Here is a 20,890-nt window from a genome sequence, read left to right as displayed (position 1 = left end):
ATGTGCAACATATTATTATGAGAATATCCATATTGAATCAACCAAGCACTACATACTGCAACACGAATACTTAATGTGCCCACTAACTTGTTTAAGAGAATTACAGTTTTCTCTTCCCTAATCCTTCAGCTTCCAATCTCTCATTTTGGTTTTTGACGCCCATATACCTGTCAAGTTAACCGTTCAAAAAAAAAAAAAAAACTTGTCAAGTTAGAGACATAATCATTCATGGGAAGATTGGTTGGATTCGACCTAAAAGTGCCATCTTCGAGACAGAATCAGTACCACTAGGGCATGTCTAAAAATTGCTAAAAAACGAACTGATTAAATATCAACGGTGCATATACAGAAATGCCAAAGATGCAAACAGGAGCGATTACCTGCCGAGCATCATGACGGTGGAGCTCCCGCATCTGTTGTGTCGATCAACGCTATTGCCCACTTAGCCGTCTTCTAGTGGACCATGCGGGCAGAGAGATGCGAAGGGAGAGTTATCAACCGAAGATATGGACGGAGGACAGAGAGAAAAAGGTCCTCAGCTTTGGCAGTGTGAACTTCCAGCTACGGTTGGAGTACAACGATACGTTTCCGACGAAGGACATCAACAACCGGTGGTACACCAGACGGCAAAAGTGGTGATTTTATTACGATGTTGACTTTGGATCCCTCTTCCGCTCTACGAACCGGGCTATTAACTATGTTCAAATTTCGGTGGCGGATATCTCTAACACACAGTTTGCTTCGGGGTTAGTGCTTCTCCAGAAGCTGGCACGGGGATGAGTATGCATGATTTTACAGAGAAGTTCTTGATGTTGCGTGTCCGGCCTCTTCAGACGGGTTGGAATCATGTCTTCAAACAAGGTGGACATCTTCAGGCCCATCTTGTATTTCCGACACGATGTTGTCCACAATGAATTTAAATTTACGGATGTTCAATGCATAATAATACAATACAATACAGCGATACGGTCCATGGTATATGTAGATTTAACAAATGGACATTTACATTGTTGATCGAGGACCACAAATCACAAATGCTTTAACAAGCGATGCAGCCCAATGTGGGCATGAAAAACTTTTGCAGGGAATAGGGCTGTACAGATACAGAGAAACAGCTTCTTCAGTAGAGGGAGTTGTAGGTGTAGAGTGTTGCAGCGATGGAGACTATGCAGATCACAAGAGGTGGCAGCAGGGTGACGTTGAGGAGGAGGTCCGTGCCTAGATAACCTGCTGCGGTAATCGTCGCGTCTGCAATTACACGGGCCAGCGTCCCGGCCTCTGTGGAGAGGAGTCCGCCGTTATAAGTTCCTCGGGAAAGCCTCGACGACATTACTCTTGATAGCAAGGATAGATTCACCCCTGCATTTCTCGACGTCAGAAATTCCATGGCGGTTATTAGCAACAGTATATGATCTGTGCTTAATGCTTTGAGATATTTGCATAAGCACGAAATACATACCTTCCAGCACCTCAGCAAATACAAATGTGATGAGAGCTGAAACGACGTATTGAGGAATGGAGTAGTGAGGGGTGAAACGAAAGCTCATGATTATACCGATAAGAACCATGACTTCAGATGCCAACAAAATTTGCCTGCAAATGGGAAGGACCACATCAGCAGCTGTTCATTACGGTCTAGTGTTTTGAAACTGAAATGATTTTGCAATTGATCTCTTGATTATATGCAAATACTGTGATCAGCAGAGTAAGTTTTAAATCCAAAATCAAAACAGAACAGTTGCCGATCTATATGCATAGCATATCTCAATAAAGAGAGAAAAAAACAATGTCTAGAGAAGATGGAATTTCCTGTAGTATGTTTTGTCAAGAGCAAAAAGCTTACCTGTCCTCAAATAAATTTGTAATGTAGCTACCAACAATGGCATTTAATGGAAGAACCGTTAATCCAAGAATCGCTAGAAAGATAGCCACATCACTCGTTGACCAGCTGAAGTAGTATGTGGTGACAACGCTTGATTCAGATAGTAAAATTTCCATAGCGTACTTGAGCATGAAGTATATCAATAGCTGGGCCTGAGAAATAACCTCTTGTAAAGATATGGAAAGACATGTACAGAAGGTGCTAGGTCCAACAAATAAATTGAAAATAAGTTAAGGGCAACTGAGCATGCAACGGTCCAAAGAAATGAATGGTAAACACATGCAAGCTTTTCATCTGGGCTCAGTTCACTTGACATAGCGTGTAATAGTAATACAGTGCATGTTTGCTTGTGTGTTATGCAGATGTATCTTCTAGTAACTGGAATCTATTTACCATTATCATTACTAAGATATCATTTCTTTATATTCATTTACCTAACTTTCTTTATAAAAGAAACATGTTTAGGCTGTGCACTTTTTTTCCCGGCATGCTCAGAGCAAGACAAAAGTGAAGCTTACCTTCACAGAAGGAGTCAACAATCTGTATGCTGAAGCAATTGATGTTGCTGGTTCATGAGAGTTTTCCGAGTCTACTTCATTATCCTCTGAGATCTCGTCCTGTCTTCCTTCTGTGCCTAGAAGCAATGGTTGAGCTAAACCTTCCTCCAAGTTAGCACTTCCTTGGTGACCTAATTTCATAAAGAAATAAACTTCAGGTCAGAATTGTTGCTGATGATGGTAAAAGTAGCACCAGTGGCAGCGTACACAAAACATATTGCCACTAGCAAACCATTTCATGGGTTGAGACTTTACCAGATTCTGACGGCTGATTATTGACTGCAGATTCAGTGAAGTGTTCCGGCTCCTTGAATGTAAGACATAGCCACAGCAAGTAAATAAGCCAAGCAATGGACATGACCCATCCAGGCAATGTGCTCTGATTAAAAGTGAGCCAGTATATCTTGAATTTTGTCTGGAGAAAACCAGCAAGAGCAGGACCACATGCCATGCCAAGAGCGCTAGCACTAACGAATCCAGCAGAGGCTTGTAGCCTGATTTTGAGAGGCACACAATCACTGATATAGCGACGGTTCACTGCTCTTGCAGAGCCTAACCTGCACATTGCATGTCGCCAGTTCGATCACAGAAGCACCTTCAGAAAGTCTGGAGCCTTAAAATGTATTAACAAATTATCACACTAGCACGCTGGGAGGTAGGGATAACTAGTTAAGTTCCAAAAAGAAAATGGAAGGAAGTTACTTCTAATGCTACTAAGCTAAACAGTTTCCATTTGGTTTTGTATGTAGCGACATATATATATACTCTCAAATATGCCCTCAGCTCACAGATCCTCAACCCACAAGCTGCATTTACCATGCTAGTACTTCACACCCATCAGTAAGATCAAAATAAAATTTTTCATGCTAGCTTACAAAGCCGAGACATAAATGAAGTAACACAGAGGAGTGAATGGAAGATAAAAAAATTGCATACCCGCATAGTAGCCGTCCAATCAGGAGAACTATTAGTGAATTCAGATCATATGCCAATGCATATAGCAGGTTTCCGAAAAACAACATGATACTACTGAATACAAGAGGCCTGAAGTATGACTTATTTGACCATGCACTGAAATAGACTGAGGAGAACACTTGAGCTACTGCCATTGATCCAATAATTATACCACAAACCGTTGCGGCTGCCCCAAGGCTTACTGCATAGTCATCTGCAGTCGGCACAATGATATATGTGTTCACCATATAAATAAACGTGCTCACTAGGTTAAGCAGCAGAGACATGAAATGGTAGCTCTGATCATCAACAAGATCCTCCGATCCGCTTTGTGCATCTTCCTGGACTATAAGCGAGTGTTGTCCCAAGAATTGCATAAAATTCGTGGCATGTGTAAGTTTCTGGACTGCATGGTTCACTTGGTCTATAATAGGGTCCTGAATATCATAAAAAAGAGTCACATCACACTCTTAGTTCATGCGGCAAAATAAGTCATCCAGTTCGGAGGTCAGAAAGTACCTTCCTTTTACAAACTTATCAGAAAGAGTTTTGAATTGAAGAGAACGGAATAGTAAAGATATGATACCTTCAAGGTAACTGACGGATGATCGTAGATGGATCCAAAGCTTCCTTGATGATGTTGCAGATATTCAAGGTTTCGTGATAATGCACCTACAACAGCTACGATTCCCTGCGTTGGTAGGAGTGCATGATAAGTAAGAGGCAGTGCTGAATTAGCTGCCGCATCAAGAAAGAACAACAGCATGGCTCCTAAAAATGCAAAATGCGAGAAAATTACCACTTGCTTAAATACTTGCTGAAGCTGAGAATAAGGATGGTTTGCGCGAGTGGTGACATAATAATCTGTAAACTTATAGCCAAACCGCTTATCAAATTTCTTTAGTATCTTGCGTATACCAGTAGCATTCATGTCAACAAAGCGGAGAAGCTTTATAAGATCAAGCCCAATTTCTCTATATGCATCACGTAGCTGGGCAACTTGTGACATATGATACTGTTCCAGAAGAGCAGCGCGTCGCTCTCCCAATTCCTCAATCCTACTAGCAAGGTGGCCTTGTTGTTGTAGCAGAAAGAGCACGATCCTTTCAATCTGGAACAAAGCATGCATGTGAATTTTAGCTCACAAACAAGAAAAATTACGCCATTTCTCCAAGACACTTAAGTTTGCCGTGTGCCACTGTTCTGGTCCCTGGCAAAGTACAAGTGACTGCAGAAAAAATAAAAATGATGTTCAAAACTTCTTTTTATCACTTCAAGAGAAGGTTTTCTTTGTATGCCTTGTTGGTGGAAGAAAAAGTCTTCCACGAATAAGTTGCGGTGAGAGCCAACCTACCGGAGCAGCTGAAACTTGAAGAAGAAATAGAGAGGAAGAGAATACCTTGAGTAATGAAAAAATCCATTCCCCTACCTACCCCTTGGAGGCTCATTTTATAGGAAGATGTGACAGGGAAAATTACCATCATGCCTATGAGATTATGTTACAATCATATATATATGAGATTATTTTTGACACGTTGTTACTTTTACTTACGCTATACTAATTTGAGAATTATAGTCAACATAGTATGCCGTCGTACATCATCGGGGTATCCATGGGCTGAGGCATTTTCCCCAACAGTACCCTCTCATCCGCTGGCTCCAAGGTCCTGAGGGGCAAGCGAATGAACAGAGAACTACCTCCAGTCCGCCTTAGAGTCAAGATATCCCAAACAAATTTCCGTTCGTGTAGACCCTCCGAGTGGTAGCCACAAGCGGCGGCGACGAGGCTCGACGGGGGTGACACGGTGCAGAGCCCTGTGGGCCGTGGCGAGGGCCAGAGGTCATGTCAATGGAGGAGCCGAGGGGCAGCGGGGCTCGACGGAGATAGTGTGGTCCAGAGCCCCTTGGTGGTGGCTAGAGGCGGAGTCGACGAAGGAGCCGAGGGACGGCGAGGATCAACAGAGACAATGTTGTCCAGAGCCCTGTGACAGTGGCTGGAGACGAAGTCGATGGTGGAGCTGAGGTGCAGTGTTGTGCCGCGACCCCCTCAGCGATTGCCGCGAGCGGTGGAGACGAGGCTCAACGTTGATGGTGTGATATAGAACTCTGTAGTGGTGGCTAGAGATGTAGTCAATGACTCCAGAGCAACGAAGACAGTGTGGTCTAGAGCCCCGCGATTGTGACTTGAAGCAAAGTCGACAGGGGAGCTGAGGGGCAGTGTGGCGCCACGACCCCCTCGGTAGTTGTCGTGTGTGATGGTGGCAAGGCTCAACAGGGGTGACGCGGTCCAGAGTGGTTGCCGGAGGTGGAGTCAACGTCTCCACCGGAGGTGGAGTCGATGTCAGAGCCAAGAGGCGGTGAAGCGGTTCGAGCAGGTTCTCTGATGGCAAGTCTTTCAAAATTTGAATCATCACAGTGGAGATTTTATGTGGCGGTGAGATATTTCTCCTCTTTTTTTGGTGTAAGTACATGATGACGCAAGGTAACGATAGTGCATCTGATGAGGAAATGTGCATGTTCTCCTGGGGTTCTGCGTCAGCTGCCCTCACACGCACCGAAAGGATTTCAAACATTAAATGCGATGAGACATGTGTGCAAAAAACCAAGACATCGAGTGGAACTTGGAAACATTACGGGGAAAACTGGGGTGTTGCCACATGCCCCCGAGTAGTAATCAGACAAGTCACGGAACTAGCATTGCGACGACCCCGTTTCCTTCTTGAGGCATATGCCTATGACTGGCAGAGCTTTATAAACAGAGGTTTACCTCGCGAGCCATCTATTGTTGAGCAAGAGAGAGAAATCCTCCCTCGTTAATCACGGCATCTTCTCCCACTCTATACGCGAGTGATCCGGTCAGGTCACCTCTGGCGCTGGTGTCAATTCTATTGGTCGTAATGCTACTAGGGGCGGACGATCCAATGGGCCTGAGCCTAGGGCTGGAGGTGGTTCCATAGCTAGAGCCAATTTCAACCGTCGTGCTCCCACCATCGCCAAACGCCCCATCCTCTTCTCTAACCCGAGTGGGCTCCTTGGTTGAAGTCATCGATATTTCCTCAAATGACGAGGGGGAAACTGACTGGGACCTCCTCAAGAAGGAGATCGAGGAGGAGGAGGAGAAGGAAGAGGAGGAGGAGGAGACCAAGGCAGTGAAAAGGAAGACCATGGAGTCCCCTAGCTCCTCTTCGTCCGATGGCTATGGCGGTTCGAGGGCTAGCTTCTACTGCAACTTGGAAGAAGGAAGCACAACGAAAAATGACGCTAAAATTCCCTAATGGCAGCACCTATGTTTCAGGTGTCTCCCACCACGAGGGCCGGCTTCGGGGCTAAGGGAGAAGGAACTACCACTCTTCAAGCTCCTGAAGAAGAACGACCACTTCCAGTGGATGCCAGAGGCAAAGGCAACATTTGAAGAGCTAAAAAGGTACCTCTCCTTCCCTCCCGTACTAACCACGCCTCGACCCGACGAGGATGATCCAGTGATGGCATTGGAGGAATCACCGAAGGATTAACAGCTAGTGACAGTTGGCATTGGTAGGCTACGAGGGTGGACCACACATCGGATGGTCCAGTGTTTAGAAAAGGATATCACCGGAACATCCGACGTTAAGAAAAAATGAGTTTGAGTGGAGTTCTAACGACTAATTGCTACTGCTGTACACACTAGATGATCTAGTGTTTGTATTGTTGTTAATGCCAGATCATCCAAAGTTCACAATATTTTGTGACCGTTGGAGCAATGGTTAGTGCACAAGTTTGAGATTATAAATACCCCTTCACTCGGCCATCGAGTGTGCTAGAGTCCAGATAAGCTCATAGACACTTGAGAACACATCCAAGCCACCAAAGTGTGAAAAGTGATCATCCAAGATAATTAAGTACAAGATTAAGGAGTGATTAGTGCTAATAGGTGTAGAGAGAGTTGCTGCTAGGTGTTGTTGTCTAGAGAAGGGATTAAGGAGTGATCCTGTCAGTGTATGGAGTCTTACGCGACCAGCCTCATTGGGACCTCACCTGAACCCGCGACCAGCCCCACTGGTTGTAGGGTCGGACCTGACAAATTATCCGATCGCATTTATTGATATCTACTCAATTGTTTTTCCCTTCCCCAGGCGCCTTCCCCTACGAACAAAGTCATGGACGGCGCAGAATGGTATTGTCCCATCCTGTGGCATTAAATGCTATGGGGTGAGGCAGTGCAGACCAGCACAGCGCCGCACAAAGGATGGAACAGTGTCAGCAGGCCGATCGGGCAAGTTGATAACTCCATATACAAGCGGCAGTCAGAGCACCTGGACTAGACGGCGTGACAGCCAAAGATCTCTGACGCACGACGAGGGGATGTATCAAACCCGCAGGGCAAGTGGGCACGCTTTGTCCTCTGTAATGATGGCTTGGGTTAGATATTAGGATGAGCAGGAGTCCTCTGTTTGGACCGACGTGTAATTTATCCTCTCCCTCCTATATAAAGGGATGAGGACTACGTTTATAAAAAAAAGAAGAAAGAAGCCTGACAACCAGCTAGAACATCCTTTGTAACCCACTCAAATCCTCTATAAACATAATACACAGGATATAGGGTTATTATCCTCCGGGAGGCCCGAACCTGTATAACTCCTTGCGTCTTAGAGTTCATCACACGCACAACTCATCAACTCCCTGTGTTCCCGAAACGCCATTCACACACCCACTGTTCAACATACTCCGAAATCACTATCAGGGATTAACCCTCGACATATCCTATATTGTACCAAGTGGTACACCGACACCTTGGAGTCATGGTGATTCGCCGTGAGAAACCAAGTTGAAATGTGACTTAGTTTATATATGATGAGTGATTGATAAGGTTTTTGATTTGGTTTGTCGAGTTTCCGATTGCCTAGGATTTGCGGAGTGTCCGCATATTTTTGCAGAGAGTCTGCACTTTTGTGGAGTGTCTGAATATTTTTGTTGAGAGTCCGCACTTGAATAGTATTTTCAGCAATGATGAATAGTATTTTCACCTCTGATCTTCTTCTATGTATTAGAACTTTTTGGGAAGTGCTTTGAATTGATTTGAGGTTTCAATTGAGCATTTTGATTATGGACTAATTGGAGTTTGAGTTGGAGATATGTGTTTGCTTGTCTCATGGTGTGCAGGTGATGGATGCAACTTGGTGGTCGACGATAGGATGATCAGGGTTAAGCGGGGAGCTTGGTGTCGGATGATCGAGGAGGCCAGATGGAGTCAATGATGATTATAGCAGTACATATGGAGGTCGAGCAAGGCACGGGATGAAGGATGATGAAGGCGGCGTGTTGACAAAGTCAAACAAAGGGGATACTGGTGCAAGTGACAAGGCAGCCCGAGGCATCGAGAACGGGAGAGACTTGCCGGTGTTCAAGATCGCAAGACGAAGAACACGCGTTGACATCGGAGCGCTCACTTGCGAAGCAGCAAGTAGCGACTAGTGGAAGAGCATGCTAGGGTTTCACGGTTTGGCCTCAGAACCGTGGAAGAGCTGAAGGACCATGTGGCACCATCGCAAAGATTGAGGCAAAGCTAAGTCATGGAGAAGTTATGGCCATTCAATGGTTGGAGCTAAAAACAGACAAAAATACCCTCGGTGGTAGTGAGAGAACACTGGAGGGTGGTAGGTAGGAGGGGCACTTTGTAACAAGGAAACTTGGCCACCAAGAAGCCTCCCTAGGGCTATAAATAGAGTGATAGAGCTATGTAAATCCTATTGAGCCAGTCATTTGAGTGCCTAGAGATAGGTTTTGGAGGAGAGGAGAGGGTAGGCTTAGCCTTTGTAATAGGTTAGAGTTTTTGTAAGAGAAATCATTGTAAACTACCGAAAATAGGGCTGATCTCTGTGCTTAATGAAGATGTTTCTCTTGCATATGCTCGTGGTCATCTCCTTCTAGGCACTTGCTTTCATTGCAAGTTTTTCCTTTTTCACGTTGATTTTCGTTTTTGCCTTTGAGACACGATCTTTTCATCTTGTGGGGTTGTTCTTCTTGTTGCTAGATGCATAAATCTCATATACTCATGTATACGAGAGGGTCTTGAGTTTCCTTACATCTAGATCATCAACCTGGGGAGCATCTTCACCTAGTGACCATCTTTGATCTTTCGGTGATTCTTCTCAAGATCTGAGATTTCTGTGGGGTTGAGTCATGGATTGATTTGCTGAGACATATTGTGCTCTATTCCGACTATGAGACTCACTTCTTATTGGATCTTCAAGTTTGGTTTTTAATTTTTTGTTTGTTGTTCTACAAAATTCGGAATCTCTGGACCCAACTTCAGAATCTCTGCATTCTCCGGACTCTCCGGACAATTCTCCAGAACCTCTGGAACTTCTGTGTTGGGTGAAGATTTTTCGCTGCGTGTTTGTGTTATGCTTTGTTACGATTCTCTTTTAGAGGTGTGCTGGATGATCAAATAGGTGAAGGTCATCTATTTCACAAGAAATTTGTTGAGTCCTCTATTTACCCTCCTCTTGTTGCCACTCTCGATCCTACACACCGGCACCGTGAGCCTTGGTGGCTCATGCTTGTTGACCCTCCAACTTAATGTGAAGTGGTGGCAAGACGCTTATACAGGGACACGAAGACACTTGCCTTGGTGGATCAAGCTTCGAAGTGAAGACAACGGCAAGTGACCAGAAGAGAGGCTTGTAGTGAGGTATTGTCTTAGTGGCTTGGTGGCTCAACCTACTTGAGACCTAGGTGGTTCAAGGGTCGTGACCGGATGCCGTCTGTGAGCTATAACCTAGGTGGTTGCTGCAACATGGAGTAAAGGTGACATTTATGCTATCGATATCATGAGATAAAAATATCTTGTCTCTCTACTTTTTTTTACGTTTCCGTATTTACATACTTGCAATCTACCCTTGCTTGCTTAACTTCCTAGAGTAGTTTACTAAGGTTGGCTATAAGTTGCAATCCTTTTTAATGGTAGAGTAGATACACTAGATGAACCTAGATCGCATTTAGATAGAAATCGATATATATTTATCTTGTGAAGTTTTTGAAGCCGAATAGTTTTAAATATCCTAATTTACTCCCTTCTTAGGACGTCACTGATTCTTTCAACACTAAGACTAGACCTAGCGGTAGCTGGCAGCTAGCGTGGCACTCCCACACAGCTTAGAGTGTTCATGGACTGACAAGTCGTGTCCCCCTTTTTAGCACTAGCTGTGTGGCTAGCAACAACGTGCATATCTAAACACAGGCACCAATGTATGAATTTAATGCGAGCAACTTTTACCGATGAGCATCTTCATGCTAATTATCTATTTGGTTACACAGGGGCAACACACTTATCTGCAACTTCGTGAACCCCCGGGGTCCGGGACTAGCCTGGGCTTGAACACGAACTTCGTGAGCGCCCTACGGGCCATGCAGCAACGGTCTAGGTGCGGAACTAGAGCCCATACACGTAAGCGTACAGCGTGGCAGGGGCTTCGATGAAGATGTTGAACAAAATGGCGGTGGTGATCTAAATGATAGCAGATTCGGGCACATCGATGGCGCGAATGGTAGCCATGGCAAACCCACCCACGCTACGACGGTCTAGACACCGACGATCCCACAAACGTGGGAGTGGTCCTTGAGGTCGTTTGCCCAAGTTGGCCCCACGCTACACGGCTGGCCACCCCCTCATGCCCACCGACAGGGATGGCGAGGATGAGCAATGGGCCCCATTGTCATCGTATGTGCAGCACAGTGTGCTCGCAATGTGGTTGCCATAGGTGGTTGCACATCGCATGCCCTCAGTCCCCTCCCTACCTTTTTGATTTAGTGATTTGCTCAAAGATCCCTATGAAATCTGTTGGTGGAAGAAAAAATCTTCCAGGAGCAAGGTGCGGCGAAAGCCAATCTACTGAAGTGGCTCAAGCTTGGAGAAGAAGTGGAGTGATGAAAAAAATCCACCCCCTATCTGCCCCTTGGGGGCTTATTTTATAGGGAGATAGGGCAAGAAAAATTAACATCCTGCCTCTGAGATTATGTTATAACCATATATATAGAGCTATTTTTGACCTATTATTACTTTTACTTGCACTATACTAATTTAGAAATTATAGTCATAATAGTATGCCGTCGTACATCGTCAGAGTATTCATGGGCTGAGGTATTTTCCCCAACATACCTGGTCATCAAGAATTCTTGAGAACTCTTTAAGAACTTGTTCACAATCTTTCCCACCAAGTTGGGTCTGTTGAACATATTGCTTTAACATTTTCTTCATCAATTTGTAATTGATATAGTACCTGTCAATAGCAAGACCAAAAAACTCATATGATTTCCGCTAAACTGTGAGACACAGAGAAACTAGCTTGCATTAGTGAGCATTGAGTTCATAATTGTGGAGCAACCTTGCCATTGGATAAGTGCTACATTTTGTTTCATTTAAAAGATTGAACCAGATGAAAATATGAGGGACACCAAAAACTAGTTTGATGTATTAATATATTCTAGTCCTGCAAAAATGAAAATATAAAACCTTTGTCCTAAAAATATAAAAGGAACATATCATTTTAGAAGGACCAAGAGTAAAGCCATACCCTTTCCATTCTTCTACTTGATTTTGCATCAACTTCTTTCCAAAGTTAACCATCCTGCCGTTTCACTATCTGATACGGAAACTGAATATAGATTGTTAGATGAAATGTTAGAAAATGAATAGAGCTATATGATTTTTGCTACTATTTTAGTGTAAGTCCTTTTCTCCTTAAAAAAAACGATATAATGCTATTACATAAGCAGGCTTCCTTTTCTTTTCTTTTCTTTTTGTTGGAAAACAGACTTGTTGAAAGCTACCGTTTTGTATTTGTTTGATCGGTAAGTCGACTTATTTGCTTCTATCAAACTAGTGGTTGCCTTGCAGTACAACACAAGGAAAGATAACGATGCAAAACTAAGGTTTAGCCAATCATTCAGTATGTGCTCGCACGGTTCAGCGTACGTAGTCAAATTAAATCCAAATAAATGGTTGCTGATCACACACCATCCATGTCCCATGTTTTTCTATTCATAAATCACAATCCCATGTTTTTTTATGTTTTTTTATTCATAAATCACAATTCCATGTTTTTTATTTTGTTTGTGATGTTCATACTTATTTCGGGTTGTATGTATCATGGTGGTGCATAGACTAGAAGTAAACTTTTATGCTGTTGTATCTCCTTGTTATAATGATAAGAAATAATAAAGATTTTTTTATTAAAAAAATCACAATCTCAAAGTCTAAATCATGATCAATGAGTATCTTACAGTAGATCTCAAGGAGAACAGAAGAGGAACTAACAGCGTGTTTGGTTTAGAGAATCGAGGTTTGTTACGATGCTTGGGGGAACCTCCGGTTCCTCCACCTCCGGATTGTGATCACTACTGATTTCTACGAGGGTAGGTTAGGAACTTGAATAAATGTAAATATGGGCAATTTAGTAATTGATCTTTGATCTAATTGTACTCCCGTAATCTGATCGGCATCTGCAGCTCTGATTGTCTCCCTGCAGAAGGAAAACGTGTGAAAAATGAAGGCGAGATATGATCGACATGAAGTCTCAGCATTTCCAACCGAAAGGACCACTGCCACCAACTTTACTTTGTCCATTCTATTTTGAAAAATTGAATTGACTAATCGTCTGATATATTACCGCCATTGATCTGGTTAACAGGCAAGTAGACAACGCAACGACCAGCATCTCTCGTATAAATTATAGTGACTTAGTGAGTGGCGGTGAGAGGCAGAACGCATGAGCTAGCTAGGCATTAGTGGTAGCAATGGCCGCCTCCGATCACCAGGCCGCAAGCCGGCATGTGATGCCGCTAGTGTTCGATGAGGTCAGGTGGGTGGTCCAGATCCGGCAATCCCTCCAGGAGGACAGCGTCGACGACAACGGCATCCCAATATCCATGTTCAACGTTCCCAATCAGTTGCAGGTGCACAAGCCGGAGGCCTACATGCCTCAACTCATCGCGCTCGGCCCGTACCACCACTGGCAGCCCGAGCTGTACGAGATGGAGCGCTACAAGCTCGTCGTGGCGCGGCGTGCGCAGAAGCGGCTCTGCGCTGGCTTTAAGCTCGACGCCCTCGTCGAGCAGTTTGCGCGCCTCGAGCGCAAGGTCCGCGCATACTACAACCGGTACCTCGACTTCAGCGGCGAGACGCTGGCGTGGATGATGCTCGTCGACGTCACGTTCCTGCTCGAGTTCTTGCAGATTTACACCGTCGCCGCCGACGGGGGGACGGCAGGGTGTTGCGGAGGGTGTCGTCGAGGATGCACACCTCGTTGATGCCCATGAATGAGCTTTTACTAAACTACCCCTCTGCCTAATTAGATCTTAGTAACAAAATTGCTAATCTACTCTATGACTTATTCTTCAACTTCGGACCTGATCCATAATTTTTGGTACCGATCCACAACTTAAATATCTTTCAACAGGTACTTCTCCGTTCTTAACCCTTTAATTAGTCTAAATGGACGACTATCATAACTTCCAAGCACCGTAAAATCTATCTAGAGAATCAATAAAAAAATCCCATCTACCAATCAACACATTTCATTCCTCCAAAAGTAGTGCACACGCGTTAGGATTGTACCGATTAAGTACACTATTGAGAAACGTTTCAGTCAGTCAATAGAACGGCTATAACATTCAGGGATTCCCATTTAGGGTTGCCCAACCAACTCAGTAAAATCTTTTTTCTCCCAAGCAAACTCTTTAGCAAAACTTTCATCTTTACTCATCACATGATAACATTCGAGCCACACGGATTAAAACCATAAATACTAATGAACCCAAGTATTACTCGGTGCTCAAGCGTTGGGGGCAGGGTAGACGAACCTGTGGAACCGGTCTGTTGTCTAAATCAGACGGCTGGACCTCTGCGTGCACAAGAATCAATGGTGATTTGGCCGCCCACGTAATCATTTCAAGATGTATGTAGTCTAAGGCAACGCATTTATGGGAAAATTGGAAATAGCTACCTGTAAGTTGTGTAAGTTTGATATAGTAGAGGAAATCAAACAAGTAATGAGTCAGCGTTTTTATTTTTTTATTTTTTGTAATTTTCCTAATGTTTATTTACAGCAGAATATCAAACGTGCTAAATATATGTGGCCATTGCGTACAGTAAATGACAAAGGACAGTAGGACAAAACTCTACGTAAGAAGTGGCTACAGATCAAATCAGAGATAATATTAACAGCTCTGGCAAAAGATTAAAAATGTAGATGGATCAACATCTGCAAAAATTGACTGGTCGCCAGGTGTGAGCAATAATGTCCAAGTCGATAAGCCAGGTAGCAAAATGACACAGAGCCAGCATGTGACGTGGCAACATAATCATGGCCATTCACCGGAGAAGCTCATTTAGGATACGGAATCATCACTAGGGATAGCTAGAGTTCTAATTCAACTTGTCTTTTAGAAACAAAGAGTTATCTCACTTGCTCATTCGTCCTGAATGATTGGTTGTTCTGGAGTTGAAAAGGTAAGATGTGTTCTCTTGCTCTTTATATTAGGACCTTGCAAATTCGCTGGGACAAGAAAAAAGGTTCAACATCATGGAAAGTGGGAAGCAAACCATGAGGAACAAACGCTCGAAACAAAAGAAAATAGGAAGGCATGCAGAACAAGCGCTCGAAACACACCTTTCCATCGAATCTTTCCAAAACAGTAGTACTTTTTTGCCTCTCACTTATCAGAAGGGCCAATCAGAAGCAACATTCATATACGAGAGCGCCGGTTTAGAGCTCGCCCACGCCGGACATTTCTCTGAAAATCTCGTCGCCGTCGCATGGCGGATAAGATGATCACATCAGTATGGATCTTCATTTGGCAAGTGACCCTCTACTCTAGGGTGAACGTGCCACGCTGTCTAAGCTCGTAGCACCGCTCCCCGCTCGGCAGCCGGGCGGTGGCGGTGGCCGGTTTCTCCCTGTGCCATCTGTGCTTCCCTCCTCTCTCTTCCCTTTCTTCCCCCCCCCCTCCCCCTGTGTTTTTTGGCTGTTCCCAGCCAGATCTGCCGGTGGCTCGCTGGATCCAGGTGCGTCCCGACCAGATCCATTGGCTCTGTGTCCGGATCTGGTGGTGGTGGACCACCCCTACCTGGTGGTGTTCTGGCTTGCTGCCCATGCTGTTGTTGCCTAGGTGGTGGACGCTGCGACGGTGTGCGCCTGCTGGTGCAGCATGGCGGGTTGGTGGTGCTTCACCAGGGCCTGCCTCGAGCCGAGCTCCTCGAGCTACAGCATGGCCAGCCCTAAGGCCACGTGCTCGTCGTTCCGCCGCTCATTGTGCGCGATGATGCCGTGATTGACAAGTGCGTTGTTTGTCGTCTAGGCCTCCCGCTTACTGCTGCTGCTGTGCTGGCTATCGCATGATAGGCTCCACGTGCGTTTCCCGTTGTTGGCGTTGCTGGGCGTCGTGCTGCCGGGCGCCACGGCCGTCCAGCTTCCCTTGCCATCATGGGCTTCCCGTGTGTTTGTTGCCGTCGTGGTGCTGCTCGCCTGTGTGATCGGCTCTTGGCTTTTGCGTTGCTCCTTCCCTTGCTCGATCTCCTCCTCTTCTACAGTTTAGGCCCGTGGGAAGCTTCATGATGCTGGGATGGTTGTGGGATGGTGCGGTTGCAAGGAGGTGTTTGCACTGCTCCTCCCCTTGCCCAGCCTCCTCTTCTGAGGTTGGGCCCGTGGGGAGCTTCGTGTCGCTGGTATGTCTGAGGGACGACACAATTGTAGGGTGGTATTGTTGTTGCTGCTGCTATGGTCTTTGGCCTTGTGCGGATGGGTTGTGCACGAGGGGTGAAAGGCGGGAACCGTTGGCAAAAGCTTTGCCTGGTCTTTAACCGGCATCGACGATGGCGACACCCTCCGACGTTGTTCTCCTCCTTGGAGGCGTTGTCATGGCATCTCCCCGCTCCCCTCCACTGGAGTCTTTGGGTAAAACCCTAGTTTGGGCAACCGTATAGGCGACAGCGGCGACTCGACCTCGCGTCCTCTTTGGAGGCGTCGCTATGGAGATGCAGTTTCTCGCGCCATGGTGGCAGTCGACTTTGTGGTGGCGTGGTCGTGTTTGGATTTGGCTCTGTCTGCTCTTTGGATTGCCGCCTTCTTCTGTAAGATCTATCCCTACGTCTTCGTTTCGCGGTGGATCTTCAATGGTTTTGACGCTTCTCAATAGCGTTTTGTTCCAATGCGAGCTCCTCCAAAGTGATGCGCTGCCAACTTGTGTGATAGAGAGGTGCGACGTGGGAGCATAGCTCCACCAACCGGGTTGTGTTGTAGCGGAGTCGGAGCGAGGCTCCGCTGGTTGAGTTGTGGTGGCACGGGAGCAAGACTCCGCTGACCGAGTTATGAGGAAGTCTGTCGCTTGTTTGGTTAGCATGCGAGTTAAGTTGGGTTGAACTTGTATGTTTGTCTCATTGTGTTTTCTAGTGTTGGCGTCTATCTCGAGTTGATATCGTATTGTTATCTTAGGGTTGTTTGTTGGTTTCCTTTAAAACCACGCAGTTGTGAGACTTTCAAACCCGATTTTTCTTATAAACTAGATCAATTCTCTTCTTCTGTAAAAAATTTATACTACTTTTGCTATCCTTTTGGAAAAAAATGATCACATCATACTGAGAAGAGCGAAAACGCACCAAAAGGGAGCACGGCATGAGCAGCAAGCAGCAAGGCGAAATTAGAGAAGGAATCAAGTAACTCAACGTACCCAGTGACCTTTCAATTTCTCCCCCTTTGCCTTCTCTCAGCAGATAGCTACTTCTCCCCGCAGTAAATTAGATGAACATCAGCAAACTCAAGCGCGCATGTACGGAGCCACCAAACCTACGAACCGGGAAACCTGCAGCTTCTGGCTTCCTGCAGGGGAATACGCACAGATTAAGAAGTTGCCGGAGAAGAGGACCCAAGAAACCGGGAAAGAAACCCACCCATCACCCATGTAAGCAAGATGCAAACCATGTCATGTGCGTGGGCGGGCAGGTGGCACGCGCGGAGGTCAGAGGATTACTCACACACATGTACAACGCGGTACCGCCGGTACGGGAAGGACAGATGTGCAGCACAGCAGTCAGCAGCGGCCGGTCAGAAGGGTGCCATGGCGCTGCTGCTACCTCGTGTGCCGCCGGGCAAGACAGGAGGCTGCGGGCGGAAGTGGGGAGTGGAATTTATAGAGCGCGCGCGTGGGGAGGAGAGGGAGGAAGAAGGGACAGACGGGCTGCTCCGAACTGCTGTGGCTGAGACGGCACTCGCGGCTGCGGTGGCCTTGTGCTCGCGTGTAACGGTCGCGGACGTGGAAGATTTCGACCCGGACCACGTCATTCTGGATTGCGAGCGTCAGTGGCCAGCGTTTACCCGTCTTCGCCCTCGTGCTCCGTGAATGCAATATTTCGCGTCAGGAGTCCGGGGCATGTGAGCTCAACGATATCCAGGGACCGTTTCGTGGTAGCCTGGCCTGGCTTAGCCGTAGTACGTGCCAAAATAACTTGCATCGCAGACCAGCAAATCGAGGACCCAGCTGGTTATGTCTTGGCGTAGATGCAGCAACCAGTCGATCTCGTAAACAAACACGAGACACGAGAAACACGACGCGCCGTCCTTTTGCCAGATACAATCTCAAAGCAATCCGCCGTGCAAGGGATGAAGTGCTAGCATGGCTCGTCGTCTCTGGTCCACTCGATACACATTCAGCTCAACGACATGATATTGTCGTTTAACTAGGCTAACGACGTCCACGTCCGGCCTTTGTTTTTGCTTGCGTCCAGGTATATGATGGGCCTGCAACCTTCTCTACTGATGAGTACTGATACAATTAACCATAGTACTAATACATGGGTAAAAAAATCGCGTGTGGACTAGGATCTTCAGGAAATGTAGGATCGAGATAGTCGCTTAGAGATGGATCAATAGACATCTTACTGATTTTTTATAAAATATATGATATATATTTTTCACTCGACGCTCTTTAAAACATATAACGGATCGTAAATTTTAGAGAGACAAAACGAGAAAAAAGTTTCAAAATAATATGACTCTATAGATAAAATATGAAACATAGATTCTATTTAAGACCTTTCTATGTGTCTTTATACACAAAAGTTTGAAACTTGATGAAGAACAAAGTAAAAAGATAGTGACTAAAAGAAGCAACTCTCGAAGTTGATGATCTAAAGGCAAGAGGATTTAAGATCCTCTCAAATACATGAGCATATGAACGTATATGCCTTTAGCAACAAGAAAAATTACTTCACAAAGGTGATAAAACTACTGGTCAAAAGAAAAATAAAAATCATAATAAAAAAAAACTTTCAAACTTATAAGAGAACCAACAGAGAGAGATTAGAAGGAGAGGAATTCAAGCACATGCATCCATCACCTACACACCATGAAAAAAGCAAATATGTTCCTCCCACTCTAAAACCATCTCCAGGTTAGCTTAAAACAAAAATCCTCAAATGAAAGTACATCATGCAGAAATCATAAACATCGGATGTTCCGATGTGTTATGCTCTTGAACACATGTAGCATATAGGCCCCTAAACAAGTGGTAAGTGTTTCGGTGATTAATGACAACCACATCATTGTTACTAAAGCGTATGTTTTGAAAGGAATCAAATTTTTTAGTTCACAATGATTGAATGGGGTTTTTTCCCTCATAGAATTCTATTGGTCGATCAAAGGACTTTTGCGTCAAGATTAAGGATCTTCTAGTTCTAAGTGTTACAAAGTGATAAAGGACACTTAGAGTAGATATAGATTTTTTTTTGTCTTTTGACCATACTATAAAGGGGGCTAAGTATTGTATCTTGATCTAGTTAAGTCTATACATAGTTGGATACATACTTGTGAAATTCTAGCTCTAGGTAGCTCACAGAAGTCTATGGGTGAGAAGTTAGAACTCAAAGTCGATAGAATTGGACGAGTTCCAGAAAATTAGTTCTCACTGGACTGTTCGGTGCGAGAAGGATTAAACTCACCAGACTATTTTCCCTCTCTGTGAAGATTTTAAATGACCTCATTGGATTATTCGATGATGGGAGGAATTTTGCACCGAAGCATTTAATAGAAGAGTCATTTTTCAGAGAAATTTGAAGTTACATGAACCGGATTGTCTGGTGATCTGAAGGATGTATACACCAGACTATTTAATAGAAGGACTGTTTTTTTGGAGAAAATTTGAGTTGAACTGACCGTGTTGTCCTGTGACTTAAAGGAGTTATCACTAGACTATTTAACAGAAGCTTGGTATTTTCAGAGAAAATGGATTATAAGGCAACGGATGATCCGGTGATGAGATGGATATCACGCCGAAGTATTTTGTGACTTGTGTCACAGTCCAGAAGACTATAACTCACCGGAGCATTTTTCAACGGCTCTGACAACTGGCAGACCAGTGTGTGGAAAAAGTATACTCACTGGATTGTCCGCTATTAATAGAGGTGTGTGCACAGCACCATCCGGTATTCACAGAAAATGTGAGTGGTTGGGCAATGGCTAGATTTGGACCTTTAGCCTATATATACCCCCTCACTTGGTTTCATTCGTCTCTCTTATAGCTCAGAAGCATTCATACACAGTGTGTATCATCTAGAAGCAAGGGAGAGCACTTGAGATGATTTGCAAGTTCTTAATTGAAGATTAATGACTCCATTAGTGCTTCAAGAGTAGCGAGTGTGCATTTAGCTGCTATTTAGGTTTGATAGGGATCAAGTGAACCAGTTAGCTTGTTACTCTTGGTGGTTGGAAATATCTAGCCGGTCGTGGAGATTGGAGGTGTTCTCTGTGAGCTCTTGGAGGTCTTGTGGGAGCCCCGGGAAGCTCGTGTACTTGGTTTGATGCCCGCCAATATGGAGATGGAGCAGTGGCAATCACTAGTGAGCACTTGAGTCTCAGTGACTCAAGGGGGAGAAACATCTTTGTGTGAATGCTCCAACGAGGATTAGTGGAGAGTGTCAACTATTTGATACCTCGAGAAAAACTCGATGTCCCATTTTCCTACGCTTGTTACATTCCGTATTTTGCTTCTAGCATTTCCTTCATGCAAGTTTCAATTCTGCAGTTTACTTATGTTCTGTATGCTTGCATATTTGTGCTTATCATTCTAGCTTGCTAGGTCGTCTAATTGCTTTTATTCATTCTACACTAAGATTGCTTTTTGTTCTAGAATTTGGTAGTTGGTTTAGTGTTTTTGTTTAGTGCCCTATTCACCCCCCCCCCCCTCTAGGGACATTAGATCCTTTCAACACCAGACTATCTGGTAAGTTCAACTTCATTTGTGCTAATTTGTTCTCTATAAGAAAAGCTCCGGTGAGATGCTCAGGTGAACTCATGTCCATCACCGGATTATTCGGTCTATTCACATGCACCAGACTCTCATTTGCAACCTCTCTGCAAAAATTTATTCGGTGAATAGTCCAATGTGCACAAGGCATAAGCACTAGACCATCAGGTGCCTTCATCTTCACCTGACTCGCTTCTGCACCCTCTCTGCAAGAATTAGTCTG

At 44.9% G+C, this 20,890-nt stretch overlaps 1 protein-coding gene across 9 annotated transcripts; it reads right to left on the bottom strand.

The window, feature by feature from the left end:
* Positions 1 to 956: 956 nt before the first annotated feature.
* LOC133888885 (SPX domain-containing membrane protein OsI_17046-like) lies at positions 957 to 17,626 on the bottom strand. Of its 9 annotated transcripts, none has more exons than XM_062329269.1 (13): positions 17,402 to 17,626; positions 17,098 to 17,246; positions 14,838 to 14,927; positions 11,946 to 12,026; positions 11,531 to 11,651; positions 4,193 to 4,504; positions 3,980 to 4,084; positions 3,376 to 3,830; positions 2,695 to 2,996; positions 2,401 to 2,570; positions 1,844 to 2,034; positions 1,460 to 1,593; positions 957 to 1,359 (listed from the first exon to the last, which is right to left on the bottom strand). In XM_062329269.1, the coding sequence occupies exons 4-13, from the start codon at positions 11,996 to 11,998 to the stop codon at positions 1,121 to 1,123; spliced, it is 2,082 nt and encodes a 693-aa protein (XP_062185253.1). In that variant the 5' UTR covers positions 11,999 to 12,026; positions 14,838 to 14,927; positions 17,098 to 17,246; positions 17,402 to 17,626; the 3' UTR covers positions 957 to 1,120. The 9 variants fall into 9 exon arrangements, with proteins under 9 accessions (XP_062185253.1, XP_062185250.1, XP_062185252.1 ...); XM_062329266.1 differs by lacking the exon at positions 14,838 to 14,927 and adding an exon at positions 12,655 to 12,893; XM_062329268.1 differs by lacking the exon at positions 14,838 to 14,927 and having other exon boundaries at positions 17,318 to 17,626.
* Positions 17,627 to 20,890: the final 3,264 nt, after the last annotated feature.

The sequence above is a fragment of the Phragmites australis genome, chromosome 13 (assembly GCF_958298935.1).
Source record: "Phragmites australis chromosome 13, lpPhrAust1.1, whole genome shotgun sequence".
NCBI lineage: Eukaryota > Viridiplantae > Streptophyta > Magnoliopsida > Poales > Poaceae > Phragmites > Phragmites australis.
This window is presented reverse-complemented; position numbering and strand designations above follow the sequence as displayed.

Bases quoted from the DNA above. Each gene is read 5' to 3' on its own strand.
- LOC133888885 (XM_062329268.1), bottom strand. From the start codon at position 11,998: ATGGTTAACTTTGGAAAGAAGTTGATGCAAAATCAAGTAGAAGAATGG. The intron at 4,085-4,192 runs GTAATTTTCTCG...CTACCAACGCAG, and splicing joins AGCAAGTATTTAAGCAAGTG to GGAATCGTAGCTGTTGTAGG. The intron at 1,360-1,459 runs GTATGTATTTCG...CGAGAAATGCAG, and splicing joins ATTTGCTGAGGTGCTGGAAG to GGGTGAATCTATCCTTGCTA.